The sequence below is a fragment of the Cinclus cinclus genome, chromosome 1, assembly GCF_963662255.1.
Source record: "Cinclus cinclus chromosome 1, bCinCin1.1, whole genome shotgun sequence".
NCBI lineage: Eukaryota > Metazoa > Chordata > Aves > Passeriformes > Cinclidae > Cinclus > Cinclus cinclus.
This window is the reverse complement of record NC_085046.1, coordinates 38538325-38559357: the sequence shown is the minus strand read 5'-3', so window position 1 is coordinate 38559357 and position 21033 is coordinate 38538325. Positions and strand designations below refer to the sequence as shown.

At 41.0% G+C, this 21033-nt stretch overlaps 1 protein-coding gene across 3 annotated transcripts in view; it reads left to right on the top strand.

Annotated features, from left to right (window-relative positions):
* Positions 1–276: 276 nt before the first annotated feature.
* Positions 277–21033, top strand: part of TOP2B (DNA topoisomerase II beta) — a 71723-nt gene continuing 50966 nt past the window's right edge. For 2 of the 3 annotated variants that reach the window (XM_062508794.1, XM_062508785.1), the window contains exon 1: positions 11458–11825. In XM_062508794.1, coding sequence (XP_062364778.1) covers positions 11766–11825 — 60 coding nt within the window. In that variant the 5' untranslated portion in view covers positions 11458–11765. Of the gene's footprint in view, positions 297–839; positions 904–3268; positions 3443–4011; positions 4336–11457; positions 11826–21033 lie in introns of those variants that run through there. The other variant, XM_062508804.1, reaches the window with a different exon arrangement.

Here is a 21033-nt window from a genome sequence, read left to right as displayed (position 1 = left end):
TCACATTTTAAGGCTTGCTAGTAATTCATATTACACTAGCTTATGGATGAAAAAAAAAGGTATTGAGTGGCAGAAAGTTATGAAGAAATGGGCTTTCAACCAGACACAACATAAGAATAACTTTCTCAAGACACGGAGACTTATATGCATTTCTGGCCCACAGAAAAAAAAATCTGTGATAGGAAGCAGTCTAAGAAACACTTGCCAGAGTACATTTACCTTTTCTACTTTTGATTTCACTTATTTCACATACAGGACTGATCACCAGTCATGTGAGGAAATTCAGCCTTTTATAAGTAAGTATTCAGTGAAAATACGGAGTCCATCTGAATAGAGCATGGAGGCAACATGTATGCCGGTGAAAGAGTGGCTGAAAGATTTCGGATGTGGAAAAAAATGAAATAATGTAATTAATTTCTAAAGAACATGAGATTTACTGGCATGGTGGAAATCAACTAGGACCTATTCTGTTGAAAGGATTTAATGTTAGGTGTATTACTGGGGAATATTTTATTGAAAAAGCTACATGGAAGGGACACTCCAGTCATGTAGTGTTACTTGTGGGTGGAGCAGGAGTAACTACAAGCAGAACTGATCAGTGAGTGGGTTTTGCACTTGACATGCATTAGAATGAGAAAACCAGGATGATTATTACATATTAGCATTACCTATGTTAGTGGTGAGATGGAGGGATTCTACAGTGAAGCATAAGCAGATGCTTAATCCATCTTTTGGAAGATTCCTTTGTTTAACATGTGATATCAGCTGTCTCCTGGGGTAACACTCACTGTTTTCTTCACCCTTAAAAGTCCTTCCAAATTTCCCTTTTTCCAAACTAGTGGTTTTTGTCCTTTGAAGCAGTGTCTGCAGTGGCAATCAAGGCAACTTCCCAGTGACTTACAGGTAAGATCTGGAGGCTTCTGTTCTATCCCTGGGTTCTGTCCTTTTCTCTCTTCCCTGGTGTATTACAGGTTGGTACTCCAACCCCATACAGCCTCTATATATTCCCTAGTGCTGACAGCTGCTGTTCCCTTTCTGGTGGGCAGTGGAAGAAGCCATGAAGATGACAGCAGTGTGGTGTACTGAGGGAATTCCTTGAATGTGGTCCTCTAAATAGACCACAGTCTTCATTGTTGGAAGCTTTTGTTAATCTCTTTTATTTCCTGCCTGCTTTTTGTGTTGTGTCACTGTCACGTGTCGCCCCACTCCCTGTGGCATATTCCTAGACAACTGAAGCCTCAGCCCCTATAATTCCAGTAATGTATCCTTCACTCCTATGTTCCCAGTCTCGTTCTGCTTCCCAGCAAGTCTACTGGCCACCAAGAGTAGTAACATAGGTGAGCTGCAAGCCTGGTAACATAGGCCTTTCCTCACATCATTTTGAGACTCACTGTCATCCAGGAGCCTGGGATGTGACGGAGGTGTTGCCAGGCCCTCAAAGCAGGGAGAAGTGAAGGAGCAGCCATTTTAAGGGAAGGGTTTTAGGACCAACATTACAACCTAGTGTTTTGGTATATTTGCATATAGTTCAAAAGGGCAGTGAGACTCCTGACCAAATTACATAAGCAGATTTTACTTAATGAGAAAATTTTTCTCCACACCTCACAGAAACATTACAGAAGGACAACTGAAGGAATTGCCATGGAAATTCAAAGAATTGAATGAGTGACTATACATTAAGTCTGCATGTTGTGCTTACAGGTATCTCTTGTAAAGCTATGATTGCTGTTATATTCAATTTACTCCAGAGAATAGCCCAAACAAATGCTGAATTGAGAAGAATATTTTTATTTCATGTCTTTTTGAAAGATTAACTATTGCTTTTTATAAATATTCAAAGACCTGTAGGAGTGGAAATGCAAGGCACAGCATTCACCCCATTAACATGCTAATTATTTAGAGGGAATTGAAAAAGTAGTTTCACCTATTTTATTTGCATGTCCCTGCTAGTCTGTTACAGAACCTGTTAAGCCACTATGCCCATGGCACAGTTAACAACCCTGGAGGATGCATCAACCTTAAGGATCGTGGGATGTCTTGCCATGTACAGCATGGGAGTAGCATAGGTCAAGGGATGACAGGCACTGCAGTCTTCCTGTTTGTGAAACACAGCCAAGTAATCATAAATTAGCAGGGAAGATTGAAGCATAGAGCAGGAGCTGGAGACAGACGTGGGAGTGCTGTGTTCCGCATGTACACTCCTCTCTACTGGGAGAATGTCTCTTGTGCTGGGCAACTTGGGAGTGCTGCGTGCTGTGCCTGGCTAAGGAGATGTTTGGCTTTGTGGCTAAAAGCAGTCATGCTGGTTTGGTGAAGCAACTCAGAGCTGAAGCATGTGCCATGGATTTTGTGAGTGCTGCAGCTTGTGCTATGTTCCCATGGGTTGGTTAATGTGCCTGCCTCTGTGGTCTGTGACTGTGCTCTGTCTTTAATCAAAGAGCTGGTGTGGCTCTGACTTTGCTGTACTTCAGCAACTCTCAGGAAAGAAAGCATTGTTTGCTCTGAATTCTCTTCAATTCTGCACAGCAACTCAAAACTAGTAGCTTTATTTATTTGGGAGAATGGATTGTTTGATTAGAAAGCTGAGGAAAGCTTTATGATTTGAGAATTAAATGTTCCAAAGAACCATATGTATGCAATTGATCTCTTAAACTTTAGCTGTTCTGTGACTTCAGGTAATTTCATTGTATTTTCAGCCTTTATGCCAATGTGCTCTTTCATCATCATTACTCATGTACCAGAGAACTGAGTCTGACATATTTTGAGAGAAATGATAGAAAATAATGAGCAATTGAAAAAAACTGGTTAGCAAGCCAGTGGAATTTTCATGCATGAGAATTAACAAGTGACTTTTTAATAATCTAACCATAAGATGTAAAGAATGAGCTTCCATGCTTCTTATCATGAGTCACAAGAGAAACGAAGTCAGCAGAAAAATGTCATGTTTCAGTAGCGTGTCCAACATGTCTCAAAGGGTATAAGAACATTAAAAAAAAAAATCTGTAATAATATATCTGTATTTCCCAAAGAACTAATGTTAGTACTGGTTCCAAAGTAAATGGAATTCTGACATGGTTAGTGTCAAATAGTTTCAAAACCAGCTAGAAAATACACTGATAAATAAACCCCATTTTCTAATTTAAGACATTAGAGGAAGGAAAATGTTGAATGGAATGGAAACTTGATACTATGTTGAAATTGCTGGGTAACGTGTATTGCCTTTTCATGAAAACCTGATGAATTCATTGCACCTATTACCTGGAAATAGAAGAATGTGAGCAGCAGTAAAAACCGAGGTAAAAGGAACCACACTACTTTCAGATAAATTTCAAGAGCTTCAGAGCTTCCCACTCTTCAAAGGTTTTCTGCAATAAAAGCTTTCAGCAGAAGAGCATATGTGGAATAAAAAAGCTCAGTAACAGCCAACTAACTGAAAAGGAAGGTGAGTTGTTATTACAGTTCTATAGCATGATGGTAAAAACTTTGGTGTGAGCTTACTATGAGGCACAGTACAGGAAATGTATTCTCTCTAGTTATTATCTAGGAACACAGGGTGTCACTAAGTTGTTCCTTGCAAAATTATTTTTAAAAAATGAGGAATGTGATTATAGTATAACAGTTAACAATTTGTTGCAAAAATAGATATGCTGCTTTTTTTGACACTTAGGTCTGTCAGTAAGATAAAACATACAATACCTTTTCTTTGCTTCATAGTTTGCAAGAAATGAAGGAATCTATTAAAAGAACTTCACTGATGAAAAACATTTTTCTTTACTGTTCTGCAAGTTAAATCCACAGTAGATTTCAAAAAGAAATGTATAAAATAACAAGGACTACAGCGTCAATATTGTTTAGGTTAAAAATCCCCACAGGTATATGTATATCAAAGCAATGTACTTTTAACACATCCTGTAGATGAAAACCTTTTCTCTAGAACATTAAAGTGAATTCACAAATTACTAAAGAACATATATTCAAAGTCATTAAAAAAACTGTTTTCCTTCTTCGCAGATGACAGTCAGGAATCCTAATCAAAGAAAGAAATGCTATGATCAGGATGCAGCTTTCTGAGATGCTTAGAAATTGAAAGATGCTTTTGGAAACCATGCTGGACTGAAGACCCAGATTGAGATTCCCAGACTTCAATAAAAAGATGGCATAACAAAGTGCTGGCTAAATGACGTCTAAGCAATCAAACACACTGTCCTGGCCAGTACTGAAAGCTGTTGGTACTGTGACTTCTGTTACCTCTACCAGCAGTGGCTGCAGTCATAGTGAGCAAGAGGCATATAAGAACCACTGACCTGGATGATTTTACTTCATCTGAAAACTGAGGTAATGTGTTCTTACATTTCTCTAAGAAAAACAGGTGTGCACTAAGGAGTGTGAAGAATCTACAGAGCTGATTGGAGCAATGTAAGATACATGGTGTAAAGAGATTAAAAGCAGTGTTAGTTGGGTAAGAATAGGACAGGAGACCATAACCTAAACATAAAATCTTATTTAATGTGTTGCATTTGGTGCTTTACTTATTCATTCTCCTAATAAATGCAGCAAGACTAAAATGCTAAGCAGAAACACCACTAATGAAAAAGATCATGGAGGACAGCTGCATGGTATCTGGGAGAGAAACATTCAAGACCCAGAAGTACCAATGCGTTAAAGGATCTAAAGGAATAACAGAAGGTTTTATATGAATTTCTGATCATCTTTGCTTAATAATAATATTGCCTAAGGAAAATAGAAAAGGGCATGTAGCAGCTAGCAGTGACCATTTTAAAATACTGTTTGCCCAATCATCCAAGATGTTGAATTACACAGCTCCTACTGAAATAAATAGGAACTGCTGCTGCCAAGCCTTTTTATAAATGAGACCACCTGAGAAATTGTTGAATAGCTGATCTATAACAAGTAGTTGCTAGGGAGTTATAAGTTCATATAATGCTTATGGTGAAGTGGGTAGCTGAGTCTTGTGTACATTTTACCTGTTTAGCTATACCCTTTTCATTTTTTTAGTTGAAGTATACATCTTATTTTTGTAATAACTTTCTTGACGACTTCTGAAAAATCAATTCTCAAAAGCCTTAGAATAGTCTGCTGACATAGGTAATCTGAAACAATGCATTTAAGCAAAGAGAATTATTAGTAAACAGGTTACTGGAAAGAGTAACAACTTAAGACAGCTAGAAAAGAATACTCACAAAACATTATTATTGTATAAACTTCCTTTTCTAAACTGCCTTGTAATTGTCAGAAGAACATGGTGAGCACATTCCTGTGCTGTGGGCTATAAAAGAGTAATTCAAATTTTAGGCCATCTAGTACCAAATCAAAAACACCATGGTCTAGTAATTCAAAGCACTAAGTCAGTATAAACTCAAGCTGCCAGTACAAATGTACTCTAAGGGTTCGTTCATTAATTTGTTGGATAGGTACATGCAGACTCTTGTCTGTAGTTCTGCTATTTATTGCCTGATTGGACCCTTCACAGCTACCTGACTTTTCTTTTCAGTAACTACTAAAAAGAAGTTAGTAACTACATCTTGTCTTCCCCACTTACTGTGCTCAGGTGTATTGTTAGCTGATGTCCTCACGCCTACCCTAGTCCTCTTTCAGAAGGATGCTCACAGGTCATTCACTCAACTCTTGCTGCTCTTTGCCTTGGATATTCATTTGTTCAAGTATTCCAGAACTTGTGGCCTTCTTCTCTTTTTGCCTTTGACCTCAGCATAAACTATGTGGGTACACTGGCCACACTTTAATGACATGCTCTGCCTTGGTGGAGATTGAGCCATCTGCCTCTCTTGGGTCTTTCTTGAGACTTTCCTCTTTTTGGGTTACCACAAGAACCACACAACTCCCTTCTGAGAAAGGGAATGCAAAAGCACACCCTGACCTGGTCATCATTGATTCTAGTCGCAACTAGTGATACAATGAAGCTGTACAGAAAAACTTGCCCCTTCTATTTCCTCCTCATAAGTCAAAACGTTGTGTCGGAGGTGGTTGAATTTTAGCTCAAGAGAGCAAAGTACCATATCTTTAGACATTTCCCAGAATAGTGGGCTTCTCTGCTGTCTGCGTCACTTGTTGAATCCATGGGGAAAAGTGACATTTCCACATGTGCGTTGTATAGAAACAAATCCTTCACCTTCCTGTCATTTCAGGAATGAGTAGACATGACCTTCTGCTATTAGGAAGCAGTCTTGATACTCAAAATTTATCATGGATTTCTGTCTGGGAGACTGGAGAAATACACTGGTAATGGTACCTTCAATGAGCAAGGAGAGTCTTGCTGGGTAAAAATGAATTGTCACTCACATTTTCTTGCCCAAACAGTCTGAGATGAACTACTAGGGAAAAAAACTGCATGTTTGAGTCAAAAAGAAATTCCACTTTGGAAAGAGACAGTTCCTTTACAGAGGAGCTGGGATAGAGGGACAGTAAGAAAGGGATATGTGGCTAACATCAGAAAAGCTTCTCAAGGACAGCCTAGCATGCTTTGCAGTATTCATCACCCTGAGTTCAAGGGAGTGCCTTTCTGAATGGCATGGCATGCCCAAACCTTGCTGGCTGTTTGCATTCTCCACACTGATTAACAATGCCATAACACAGTTGGTGGTTCCCAGCCTCCAAATCACAGCAATCTCCTCTCAGCTCAATATAACTGGTGAGGTGCCCACTGCTATCTCATGTACGTTCAGCACAGACCTCAAAATGCATCACCTTCTACATTCTATGATTTTTCCATAGTTTTTGTCCCTCCAGGCATTTGCATCTTTTCTGACTGCCACCAACTTTTCTAAAAGACTCAGATGATTGTAGCAGGGATGATAATTCTATTCATGTTGAGAATTCCTCCCAGTGCAGCCAGCTCAGCTTCCCCTGCTTCACCTCTACATTCAACTTCTCTTGCTGTGTGTGGTCACTGCACAAGGGAGCTTTGTCCTATGGAATTTCAATACAAATATATGTAATTTCTATGACCAGCATCTGCTGTAGCAATAACTTTCTTTTTGCTGCTCAGTGAAAGTGTATCACAATTTAAGACTGAGCTGATGGTGAGGAGACTGGGTGGGTTTGGATACTAGGGCAGTTCTAGTCAGACAAATATTTAAAGTTTATGAGTGACACAACTTCCCTGTTCTGTGTGAGAGATTGTGCAGTTCAGGATAGAGGCCGAGGAAGTCAATGTGATGGTTTCTAATGCAACCTGCCCATCCTGCAGCAGGGAGGTGATGCCATCCAGAAGGAAGTCAGGTGGGTCAGCACAGCAGTCCCAGCCAAACGATGGGCACTCCAGGAGGGAGCCCAGGGGTTCCTGTAGCTAACCCTGGGGATTCTGCTGGACTTCTTCCTCAGCAACAACCTGGCAGTATCATTCACTGCATTCCCCACTTGAGTTTTCCACAGCTCTGCCAACAGCACAGCACTTAACAGGTTAGTCACCAGGGCAGCAATTGGAGGGTAAGCAGGGTTTTAAGCCATCCAAACCCTCTGTCAGACTGTCACAAAATGGTACATTGTTCCTGGAGGATTAAGATGGAAATGACCTGGTGTTTTTCAAAGAGTCTGGCTGTGGAACAGTCTGGCCCCAGGAGCAGCTACTGACAAAACTGCCATGGATACATCAGGTATGTAAGTCCTGGGCATGGTTCAGCTGAGAGTGCACATCCACAGAATACCACCAGTGTGGACTCTTGATAATTCAGCAAAGAGGTTTGAGATACAATTGTGTAAGAACACATGACCTGGCTAAATTTATATTGTTAGGTGATCCAACCATGGTTAGACTTTTCTTAAATACTTGAGGACCATCACCTGAAGCTCATTCACCATCAATGCAGTACAAGTATGTTGGTCACTCTCATATTGTATTGCCACAACCCTACTCAATAATTTGGTCAATTATTTCAAAATTATGTTAATGAATTATAATGAAATTTAAAAATGCAGTAGAATATGGAAATTTATTGCAAGTGTAAATATTTAATATTAAAACATGCAATGTTTGTTTATACCTCATTACAACCACACACAGTGTGGAATGTATAATGTAATGGGCATCAACTTAGTTTTGTAAATATTTTGGCACAAAATTGCACTTTTTCCTGTGTAGTTTGCAGAAAAAGGAGAGCTGTGATCGGTCATTTAAGTAAGTGCTTGTATCTGAGTATGTTCACAGATTATATGAATGTACATAGTTTCACATAAAGTCATATTTGAGGCCCTTTAAATCTGAGTCCAGGAAAGCCACATAGAAGGAAAAGGTTTTATTAGATAGTAAGTAAACTAGAAGCAGCAAATAACTTAGAACAGATGGGAAGTTTGTACATACCAAGTATAGAAATACTTAAAGATCATACATACAGCTGTCTTACTGCTAAAATGATTGAACACAAAGTAGTATTACAATAAGTGTTTTGCTTACTAAAAGCAGCAGTGAAACCAGTTTAAGTAGATCATTGTTTTGAAAGCCTGTAGGGTACTTCTGTTTATGCTATGGTCTACAACTATGAGAACAAGTAAATCTCCAATGAATTGAAATAGGACTTTGTGTGTACTATCTCAAGGGCATTGATAATTTAAAATGTCACACAATAAGTGTGAAGTATTTGACATAAACTGGTGTGCATGATTTGGGCAAGTTGCGTCTAGTAAAGTAATTCCTCTCCTATCAAAATGTTATGGCACTTGAATTTGATTCATGTTAAAATCTGCTTCTGTGTTTGTTTTAACAGGGATCTCTTTAAATGTGATGATCAATCTCATTTCACAGCTTCACCTCTGCAGTTCACAGAAGCAGCTGCTTTTAGTCTCGTGAGAACTTTGTCCCACAATCCTACATGACTAGCAATTGTCATCGTGCAACCACTCAGCAACCACTCAGCATACACATAGAAATATTAGGGATAAACCCAACATCAACAGTAAGCCAGTAACATGCTGTGCAGCTAGCACAGTATAGGATGAGAATTAAATAAAATCCAACCTGGACGAGGTACTTTCAAAGACTAAAGAAAATGCTTGGGGGGGAACACCAGCATTTCCTCATAAATCTGCTCCAGCGTGACACAGACTGAACATGTCTGACCATGCATGTTCAAAGATCAGCAACTGCCAAGAAGAAACTCCCTCTCTCTCTCTAATGTATATGGAATTGGCTGCCTTCGAGTTAGATTTCTGTCTTCTACTTGGTTCACATTGCAAAAGGCACTCTTCCCACACTAAGGACAGCCTATTTACTAAAGAGCTGGAGCTAATGAGAGCATAGTACACTAATGTTTGGGTCTTGCTCTGTTTCTGCTGAGTACAGTAATGGTCCTCTACCAATGCAAAAAGCTTGGAACAGACACACTCCTGTTTTCTCTGATCCTCACAATATTCATTGCAGCAGTTTGCTGTTCATGATTCATTTTAACAGGTTGTACATATAAATTTGAGATTTTGGGGAAAACAAAATCAACATGGCTCTAATCAGCAAGCACAAAACTGTGAAGCAGTAGGCAAAACCCTGCAAGTGTTACCTTCTGGTTCTGCAAGAAGCACTCTTTACCTTGCCAAAAGTAGAAGAAAGCTCAGCCTCCAGCTCAGAGGTACATGCAGCTGGCAATAAAAATAATTTACTGTCCCTTCTAGGCAGATGCCATTATTTTCCATAATCCTTGTGCAGCACTTAGATCTTAGTTTAATAGGTTCTTTAGAAACCGGCAGAGTAAAATTATGCTAAATAAGCAATATTTAGTAGAGATTCTTCTGATCCTTCCCTTGAGGCATAATTGAACATTACAACTGACTCCTCAAAAGTGACTGCTCCATTTCCGATCCCCTTACTCCTTAGGGAAAAGCATTTTGCAAAAGGAAAAACCTTTAAATTATTGCTCTTCCTTTGAAATTATTCTCTGATTTGTCTACTAGCTCAGATACAGTATCCCTACTACTCCCTCCTTTTGAGACTTTACATTCTTAATAACTCAAGGAGTGGAACAGGCTCGACTAGGTGTAGGTCCTTTGCATTTCACACAGCAGAATTAAAATTGCTAACTGAGAAGCTGTGTGTGCTGAAGCATTTTTCTAAGCTTGTCAAAAATCTGATTATAATATATTATGGTTATATATATATACTTTCGGTGCAAAATATCTAAAACTGTAAATATTTTTTTGTGCTGATACCTAAAATTGCATGACTTCTGGGCTTTGTACATGCACCGGTTAGACATAGGAAATAGATGTTTTTTGACCATAGCGGGTTTTTTTTCAAAACGGCGAATATGGTTGTAGTAGACAGTGTTGTGTACTGTGTACTGAACGGGGTGCTGTGCTCTGTGACCCTCTATGAGGACTTCACACGGTGATGCTCAAATATAGGATAAGGATCTGTGAGCTGTCCGAGTTAAAGAACGCCTCGGCCGATCCCCAGAGCCCAGAAGAGGGCAGTGAATTGTAGACACTCTTCTGCCTGGAGCCCCGGGACTTCCACCCTGCTGGTACTGCCGCAGGTCGCAGCGGTGGGGACTGCAGGGATCGGTTCAGGGCTGGCTGAAAGGGGGCAGCTTCCCCGTACCCCGAACACTTGTCCGACCTACCGCCTCACCTCCTGCCCCGCATCGCAGCATCATCCACCTGGAACACCAGGGAAACGGGACAGCCGTGCTCTGCCGCTCCCCAAACCGATTCCCCTGTGTGGTCACGGGGAAGCGAGGCGTCTCCCTGCCCGCCGTCGCACTCCCGGCAGGTGGGCTCTGCTTCGCCGCGATCCCTGTCCCGATCCAGCCGCCCGATCTCCATCCCCATCCAGCCGCTCCGCCTCTCTTCGCGCCGGCCCTCCCCCCCCGCCTCGCGCGGCAGCGCCTCCGTGCGGGCCGTTCGCGCCCTTGTTGCCACCCTCAGTGACGTCACACGCGACCTCTCCTTCTGGCTTCTCGGATTGGCCAGCGGCCCGCGCAGCCTTCCCGCCTCCAGCGCGCGATTGGCGGGCCGGCCCGTGATTGGCGGGCACAAGAAGCGGGGGGAGAAGAGGCCCGGGCCCGCTGCGTGGGGAGAAGCGGCCGCGGCGCGGACGCCGAGCGGGGCCAGCGCGGTTATTTATTGTCTACGCGCGGTGTCCCGGCGGCGGCAGCGGTTCGGGGACTGTGCAGGGAGAGGAGGGGGAGGAGGAGACGGCGGGGGAGCGGCAGCGGGACGCAGGGTGGAAAGAGGAGGGGAAGAAGGAGGGGGCCGGGCCAGCTCCGGGTGTGCGTGTGTGTGGGGGGCGCGGAGCGGGGAAGTGGGAGGGGGGGGGGGTCTGCGCGGGAGCGCGCGCGCGCGCGCGAGGGGCGGGAAGGGAAGGAGGGAGTGAACGAGGGAGGGAGGGGACGAGGGAGGGAAGGGGGAGATTTTTTTTTTATTATTATTAATCTGTTTTCCGGGCCTTTGTGGCTTGGGGGGGGGGGAGGGGGGGACGGCCCGGGGGTGAGGAGGAGGGCGGGAGGCAGCAGCGCTACGGCGGCGGTAGCGGTGCCTGTTGTTGCCGCCGAGAAGCGGAGGGACCGGCCCGTCGTCCCTTTAAACTAGCGAGAGCCGCAGGCCCGGCCGGGCCCTCCCTCCCTGTCGCTGCCTCCCCGCCGGCGGAAGGGGCGCTTTGTGCGGGCTCCTCGGCCGCCCTTCCTCGGCGCCGGTGAGCGCGGGAGAGGAGCGGAGCGCGGAGCGGCCCCAGGCGCGGTGTCGGTGCCGGCCCTCCCGGCCGCCTCCGAGCGCCCTCGCCTCGGCTGAGGAGAGAGGGGCAGAAAATGGCAAAGTCTGGAGGAGGAGGAGGAGGCGGCGGCGGCAGCGGGGGACTGACTTGGGTGGTGAGTTGTGGCGCTGCGTTTTGTTGTTCGTGGGTTTTGCTACTCGTGTTTTGTGATGATGATGATGATTATTTCTATTTGCGTCCCTTGCGCGTGTGGAAAGAGCGCGGGCTGGCTTTGAAAGGAGGGAGGAAGCGGGGGGAAGAAGCTGAGGGCTGGCGTGGAAAGCGAAGCGCTGTAGAGCGGCCGCTCGGTGGAGGGCTCCGGGCTAGGACGAGGAAGCCTGGGCTTGGAATTGCTGTTACAGGGGGGACCTTTTATCCCTGTGGCGGGCTTCTCGGAGTGCTGGGAGCCGTAGGGAAGAGGTCAGTCTGTGAGCAAACAGGTGGGGAGCTCCTGGGGGGAGCGGGTGGGTCATCAGGGCTGTCGTGAAGTCACTGTCCTCCAAAGAGAGATACGGTCTGTCTGTCTGTCGTCCCGCCAGAGTTGCAAGTATTGCCTCTTGTTCCTAGGGCAAAGCCTTTGCGGGCTAGCAGAGGGTCTCTGTGTTGATCCCATTTCCTTCTCCAACTGTGTGAAAGGACAATACCTGAAGTTCCCAAGCTTCAGAGACAGGAAGCAGGAGCTGTGCTTGCTATTCCATCTTGGCATTCAGCTTCATCCCCTTCCAAAAGTTCTAACTCTGTAACAGACCCAAGGAGGAGGTGTTTTACTGCCTTTCTTGGATTCGTTGGAAGTATTAAGATTAGAGAGGATGCTGGTGATAACTGGCTCTGGAATTGGTGGATCCTTTTGAGCCTCCTTATACTCCTTTGAGAGTGTAAGCCCTAGCTCCCAGTGCAGAGGTCAGTAGTAAGAGTGGATGCTCTCAGGTTTTGGTGAGACCTGAGAGGAAGGAGGAGCAAAGGTGACCTGAAGGGGTCTGGTTCAGCCAATCAGTAACTCCCCTGCCTTTCCCTTGCTCAGCACAGAGGGGTAACTTCTTTAATGTTTAAGCAGAAGACACTAGATCTTGATGGATAGATAGTGAGGTATCTTTAATCAGACACATGTGGTTTACAGGGGTGGGAACTTTTAACAAACTTGTTCTTGTGTCCCTCTACATCTTGGAGCTGTTGAAAAAGAAATATTATTGGAGTGAGCAAATCGTGTATGTTGTGATGGTGGACTATTTCCAAGGCTCTAATTACTGCATTTTGTGTTGGTACTTCTCTTTCATTTTAGGAAACTGGCAGCATGGAAAGGTATATTAAGAAAAAGTGCAAGTTTCTGGATGTGCCACTTGAAATCAGACAGTTTAGGCATGGGAACATATCTAAGCTGAGAAGCTAAAATTATTCTCCTATCTTTCCACAATACTTTGTAATCTTTATCAACTGTGGTCTTTGGATGGCTCTTCAGGATTAAGATTTTACCATCTAGGTTCAACCAAGTATTTGAAAGTTTTACAGCTCAGATAGAAAACTGCAGAATGAAGTGTGAAAATTACTGAATAGGCATTTTTATTGAAACATGTTCTTAAATGTAATGGAGTTGAAATTATGGTAAGTCAACAGTTTCCTACAACTGGAAATGATCAAACTTTTCATTCTCTAAAAGCAGTAAAAGTTAAAAGTCTTTCAGTCAGCTCAGAGTAGGTGTAGGGTAATAATCGGATTTTAGTTAAAACTGTGTTCATTTATTTTTTCAGAAAACAGTGGGACATTCTTTCTTTTTCTCATGCTCATTTTAAATGGTGAAGGTAGGATTACTGAGCCAGCTCCTAAAACCAGACCTGTTCCATGTCAGCTGTAGAAGACTGGCATATGAAAGAAAAATATTGTTGTAGCACTGAATTGGATGGGCCCATGGCCAGTGTGCCAGGCTGAAAGAAATGCTGGTTCTGGTGGTGGTTCATGTGTACATGATCATATGCTGTCCTTAAGGAGGGTGAGAGGTACAGAGGTAGGGACAGAATAGTTTCAGCTGTCTGGCTTTAATCTGCTTGCTGTATATCTGCTGGATATGCAACCACTTGCAGTTTGGTTGTAGGTTGTTTTGAAACCACCTTGGTTTCTTTAGAATTCTTGCTAGTGTGTTGAAACCACTAGGATGCTTCTCTGAGTAATGTATTCTCTGTAGTTTGTGATTTCTTAATAAGACCATGAGTTAAACAATTGAAGGGTAACTGAAGAAAGTCTGGCCCTAAAGATGAGGAAGTATTTAAAACTTGGTGGGATCCTAATTTGTATTTCAAACTAAAGATCCTGTGTATATAATCTAGTTGCTAACATTTTAGTAAAGAGTTGTGTGTGTAACTTCAGCTTTGGGTGTGATTCAAAGAGCATGCTTGTAGGTAGGAAAGAATTATATGCAGTTATGAAAAAATGAAAGATACTTCCTAGAGAATTTACCCTAGAGTGAATTTTATAATAAGACATCATACAAGCATCAGGTGATACTAATTTTACTTTTAAAAGAAAGAGGAATTAGATGCTTATGGAAACAATCAGCAAGTCTTCTGTGTGTTCAGCTGTAACAGGACTTGAAGAAATATAAATAGTTAGACACAATTACCAGTGATGGGAACACATCAGTTCTATCAGTAGAGTATCATAACTGAAAATGTTTATTGGGAAAATAATTTAGCATTATTTAACCAAAGGCAAACAAAGATAATCTTTGATTTATAAAAGGTACTTGCTTGGTTTTATAATAGCTTTTTTCTTTTTTTTCTTGGTCTGGTTGATGATTTTCTGAAATCAGCTTGCATCTCTGTGCTCTAATAGTTGGTAGAAGGTGGGGTTTTGACTGAGTGATATAAATTACTTTGGTGGGTGATCTCCAAGTGTCACTCAGAAAAGTGCTAAGATGTATTAAGGGTTAGTTACAAAAGCTTGGATTTGTAACTAGGAGAGTTTTCATTGGTGAAATGTAGTGGCATTTTCTAATACTAGAAAAACTTACTATGGACAAAAGAAATAATTCTTCAGCCTCTTTGTGTGTTTAGGAACTACAGAAAACTGTAATTGCACAGTTATAGCACTTCATTTTTTATACACATATGCCTTTTACAGTGAAGGTGAAGTCATTGCAAGTGACCCTTTAAAGTGCATTGGTTCTGATACAATGGTAATGCCCACAAAAGTGAGTATTTCAAGCAAGCAACATTTAGTCACTTACTTCTGTCAGTGTTTTCAAGACTTTCTCCTCCGCCCTAAGAGCTATATGTGCCTGATAAATGGAAAATGAGAGTACTGATAATAATTTAGGACTTTGAACATTACTTCCACTTTCCTGTCCTTGGTGAAAGGGTCAGCTTCTGGCTCTCTGAAAATGTATGCTGAGTGTTCATGTGACTTCTTTTTAAAAAAAATATCATTACTATATCCACCTCATATGGAGTGGAATGCAAATAATGTAAATTTTTAGTTGATGGAAATATTACATATATTTGGGTTATAATTGTTTGAATAAATACCGTAGCTGTATATTGGTAAGTGAAAAGAACCAGCCTTTCAAATAATCTAAATACAGGTATAAACATCTTTCAGAAGATTCAGAGTTTTCCTTAAAAATAACTTTCAACTTAATACTGTCATTTTTCAAAATATGCAGTGTATGTAATTGATAAGCTAGTAGGCTCAAGATATATCTATTTTAAAGCACCAACAAATTAAACCCACCCTACTCCTTTTAAAGGGACCTTGTCTTTTATTGTTTCATTTGAAATCAAATACTTTTAACTTTAATAAAGGAGTAACTTTCAGTTTGATTTTGCTTTTAATATGTTCTGAGAGGATTAAAACAAGTCTTCCTATTAAATAATGTCTGATAACTTCTAGTCACATGTCATAATTCACTGGTTATGGCACCTGCACTGGGTGGTTTCTAACTTTATGGGTAGGGTGTTTTTGCATCTGAAATCTGAACTGGACCTCTGCTGCCCCAAGGATTTTCCCATCACTGCTACACCAAGCTTTGACTGTTCCTCTGGTTTGGGAGCAGGGCTTTTGGACGGGAGCAGCTTGGGAGTTCCCTCCGTGTGCCAATGTAGTGCTTGGGAGGAGGGTGTTGGGCTGTGACTGTGTACCCAAGAGCTGCATTGTGTTACTGCTCTATCACAGTCTGTTTCTATAGCCTAGCAGGGATCTGCCTGCCTGAAGTACAAACAGTTGGCAGATATGGTCAGTAATATGACCAAATCCTAATGAAATCTTCTGGTTTTAGAAATAAGCATACTGTCGTAGAGGTGAACCAAGGGTAACTAGTCCTTTATCCTTTTTATTGCTGTTCATTGCTATGCTATTCATTTCAAAGGAGGAGTAGGTGGTTGAAGTTCCTACTCGAGTCCTTTAGATCTCTTTTGTTGCCTCACCAGACCCAGGTTAAAGCTCAGAATTAGCTTTCTGTTCTTTCCATTTATCTGTCTGTATCAGGCGTTCTGTTTGGGCTAGGACTCAGTTGTCACATATGTAGCACTTGTTACATGTGTTAGTTTGTCTTATCATTCCTGTGCTACACTGTAGTGTCTGCAGAGCAGGCAGGGCTGGAGAAAAGTCTTGTGCTGATGCCAAGCCCTGTTTCAGTGCTCTTTTGCTTTGTGTGAGTGTCTGTCTTTTGCTATTATGGTGACTGGAGAGCTGGGAGGTTTTTTTGTCCTGTGTGTCCTTAAGCCTCCTTCCCCTCCTTTTTTCACAGTTATACAGTCAAAAGAAGTTCAGACCTGAAGTACTTGCCCCAGTGTATTAATATTTACTTTTCTAAACAGAAGATGTTTTGAGCTATATAGTTATATCCAACAGTTGAGGTGAAGTAGCATTCCCTCCTGGTCTTGTATTTCTGATTCTGCTGCCCTTAAGGAAGCAGTGCTGTAAAGAGATGTCATGACTCTCCTGGACATTCTAGCACCAGAGGGAAATATGTGTGGCTCAGTTGGGTGAGTCAAACACAGCAGTTCTGAAGTGGGATTCCTCAGATATTTTGGTTTGCCTGCCAAAAAAAAGTGGTTGCTTCTTATCCTTTACCCTCCACACCACCATTCATTAAAATACTTTTGTTGTCCAGTCTTCTCCTTGTCAGACTGTTGAATAATGCAGGAACAAAGAAGTGGTAGAGGTGGTATCAAGTGGAGGCTTGGTACTGGAACAGGATCGGGGCCGCATCTTTGACAGCAGCTGAGCCAGTCCCACAGCTCACAATGTGCATCTTCACCCTCTGTATTCTGAGCCAGGAAGAAACCTTGTTCTGGCATAGGTGAAAGAGTGATGAATGCATAGGTGTGGGGAGCTAAATTGTAACCGAGTCTAGGAAGGAATGTCTGTCTCAGAGTTTGGGGAGGAATTGATTTTAGAGGGTTTGTGGCCGATTACTTTGGGTATTCAGTGAGGAAAGGTGTACGTTTGAGCACGTGCTCTCTGTTAATGTTTGACCTGTGAGATTTTTGTGTGTGTGTGTACACATTTAATGTCTAAGATGCCTGTGCTGTATTAAAGAGTAAGTAAGGAATTACTTCATTTGGACAGTTAAAATAACCTTTCCAAATAAAAAAACTTAAAAGTAGTCTAAGATAGCTTAGGTCTGAAAAAATTACTGATTAAATTTAGTATTTAATTTGCATTGACATTATTTTTCCAGAAGTAGGTTTTTTTACCTTGCATCTGAATTGTCTTGTGTGTCTATGTGCAAAGGCAGTCTGCAAATGCATGTTTATGTTTCAATTAATGAAAAGCAGCACATGTGATTCATAGCTGATGGATGGGAGCAATTCTATCCCCGGGAGTAAGTTTTATGTGTGTGTGTATATATATGTATATGTGTGTGTGGATATCTATATATATAATAGATTATATATAGAAAACTTAAGAATAAAAGCTGTTACAGAAAACTTAATTTTCCTCATTTGAAACAGTAAATTTCTTACCACCCACCCACAGTGAAAATATTCTGCATTAAGTAGGTGCTTTGAATGTTTTCAAAAGCAGTTTGAGCAAAACAAAACGGGTAGTTCTAAATGTGTATAACTGAGAAGATGTCTCTTAAAAATTGCATGCTTGGAACATAACAGTGTCTTCTCAAGTACTTACAAGTTCCTGTGTACTGAAACACAGGTATTTTGGAAGAATGTATTTTAAGGCTAATACTCCAGATTTAAAGTAAATTCTAAATCAAGGCATATAAAATGTTATTACATAACTTTGAAAATAAATACTAAAATTTGAAATATATTTTAAGTTCTAGCAATAAAAACAAGGTGTCAAGATCAGACACCAAATATTTATTTGTGTTGCAGATATAGAAGAAAACTGTTCCTTATAAGTGAACTGATAAACCAGCTTTTAGTAATTCCTGTTCAAAAGGGTTTCCTAGCTGTTTTCTTCAGGTATTTCAGTAACGAGTACTCAAAAATTTGGTGTGAAAAACAGGAAAATATTCCTCCTCTCAGCATCAGATCTCCTATTTTTAAAATTTCAGTGTGACTGCAAATGCTTTTACTCTTATGAACTAAGCCCTTTTAAGTTGTGTTTTGAAGTGAGTTATTCTACTATATCAGCTCATCTAGTTTTATTTAATAAAACTATTTTAATATCCTGTCTGTGTCTCAATGCAATTTGAATTTACATAGAAATACAGTTTGCCCCTGAAAGTAAAGTACTTCTATTTTTTTTTATTTTGTGAAAGTGATAAATCTGTGTATTTGTTACACTATGCACATTAGCAATTTTAGTGATCTTTTTCAGCTAGTAAGAAAAAATGGTGTTAGCTAAATTAGTGTAAAATCTACTTGAGCTAGAACATGTTTGAAAGGTTCAGACCGAAATGTCAGATCTATATTTTCATTTGGACATAATTTAAAAAGCTACCTTGGGGGGGGGAGGGGGGGGGGGGAAGGGGGAGAGATGTAAAAGAGTATTAAAATGCTTTATCTACTATTTTTTTCCTGATTTGTGAAGTTGAATTGCAGTTGAGATTAAACAGTCCTCCTCTGATGGATACCACATGTCTTGATTTCTTCTGCTCTTTTTTGGTGAATGAGTGGGCCTAGTTAGTCTTAGACTTCCTGTTCCTTCTTCAGACATTGGAAACTTGTGAGAAGAGCAAATGTATGAAAAACTGGGAAAATGTCTACCTTAGTGAGGTGCCAAAAACTAACACCATCTTTCTCAATCTGTGAAGGAAACTTTAAGGAGAGAGCAAAAAATAGTATTTTCTTGTCATGACAAAATACAGGAGCCATAAGATAACGCTGAATGGTTATTTTCCTATAAATCAAAAGAAGCTGAGATAAAGTAGAGGGGAAAAAATTTATAAAAGCTCTTGCAACCAGATAACTCGATATGTAATGTTTCCATAAGAGCAGTTAGAATTCTGGAGTCATCCCCTAAGCAGGGCATCTTTACTTATGAGAAATGGATAGCATGAGCTTCACTGGAGATATTTCCAGCTGTGTAATCCGTAGTAGCTCTGGGATATTTGGAGTTTTTAGGGACGATAGTGTAGTAGTGTGTGAGCATTTCAGTCCTGTGTTTATTCCCCAGCTGTGTGCCATGATATAAAGGTACAAGAATGGCAAGGTGTCTGGGGAAAAATAACTTGGTCTCAGTCTGGCTGATATAGAGAGTTGTGCTCCCTGAAGTCATTCTCCTGTTACTCCATGCATCAGCACAGAGTTTTTTGTTGGTTTTTTGTCATACTCTGTTTAGTGATCCTAACTTAGTGTTTTCCATCACTCTTGTGTTACAGCATCATCATGAAAACTTTGAGGTGTCATGCCACAATCTTGGAGTAAAAGGGAGGGAAGTTGCTTGGAGGAGAGCACTTGCAGGAAGTGAGCAATTACTCTTTTTTGGTATTAAGTAGACCCAGAAGACAGTTTTTCTTAAAATCTCAAATAGGAGACTGCAAAAACATGTGAGAAATTGGCTGGGGACAGAGGAGGAAGTTCTATACTGGTTTGCTGATGGAGACAGAGGCAGATGGTCCAGATGCTTGAGAGAAAACAAACCTAAACTCATATCATGTCAACCTACCCTTCCTGATATTAGTTAAGTATTTCAAAATATTCCATTTAGACTTCCTTCTTTGCCAGCTGATTGATAAACATACGTATCAGGTAACAGAAAGGTGATGGAAATGCAAAACAACTTAAAAATTAATCTCAAAATATATTTGAAGTTATTTTATGAGTCTTTTATATGGTACCTTTTATGGAGAGGTTGATTCTTCTGCCTGCCAAGACACAATTCTTAAATAGCAAATTAAAGGGTAGAGTTTTGATGATCTTCAAGATTGTCAGCACTTTTAGTGAACAATCCTGAAAGGCTTTTCCTAATGACTTCTGTAGGAATGTTACTGTGGGAGGATGAGTGGCTGAGGAAGAGAGGGGAGTTTTGGAACAGCATTAAGGGTTTATTGACTCATTGATACATCTGTTTTCCTCCTCCTGAATTGCTGTCAATGTCTGGAGCACCAGACCTCTGTTCCTTTCTCATGGAACTTACTACAGGATTGAGACTAGAATTTGTTATATATTAATTAGGCTTATAAAACATTTCAAGGCTTGTAAAGTCTTCAGAGGAGGAGTAGATGTTGCACAGAAGCAGCTGAGCAATTTAAACACAAGCAGCTTTCTTTTTTTTTTTTTTTTTTTTTAGGATTCGTATCTATTTTAATATGGCAGAAAAAATAGATTTTTAAACTAGAGAATGTAAGAAAATGTAACTGTATGACCATAGGTGCTTCTAATTATAAAAAATAGTAGTTTTTAGTGTGGACCAAATGCAGTATAGGATATGCATGTGTAGAGTTTGTTCAATGTTTGGGACAGATTTTTTTAAAGGAAAAATGCTCATTAAAGTTTCATTTACGTGATGCCTTGTGTTAAGTAAATATGTTGCTATTGCTCTTCTGTGGAAGGTTCCAGGGAGCAGACTTCTAATGGTTTCTACTGATCATATTGCATTCGTTTTTAGGACACCATGTGCATTGAAAGTATGAAAAACCCATGTATCATAGTCAAGGTGTCTTAGTATTTCAGTGCAAGGTAGACGGGCAAATAACATAAAGGTATGTTATTATAAACAAATTCTAATATACTGATAGCTGCTACATTTGTGAGAGTTTAAGAATTTGCTTCTCCTGTTCAGCAAAGGATTGCTTCCCACTGAAGAGTTCAGTTGGAAAAGTAACCTCTGAAAGATATTTGGGCTCTCCTCTTTTACTAATGTAGTGTGACTGGTAGTCCTGAACCTGACCAGAAAAGTGTGGGTTTGGGGTGCTCCATAGAATA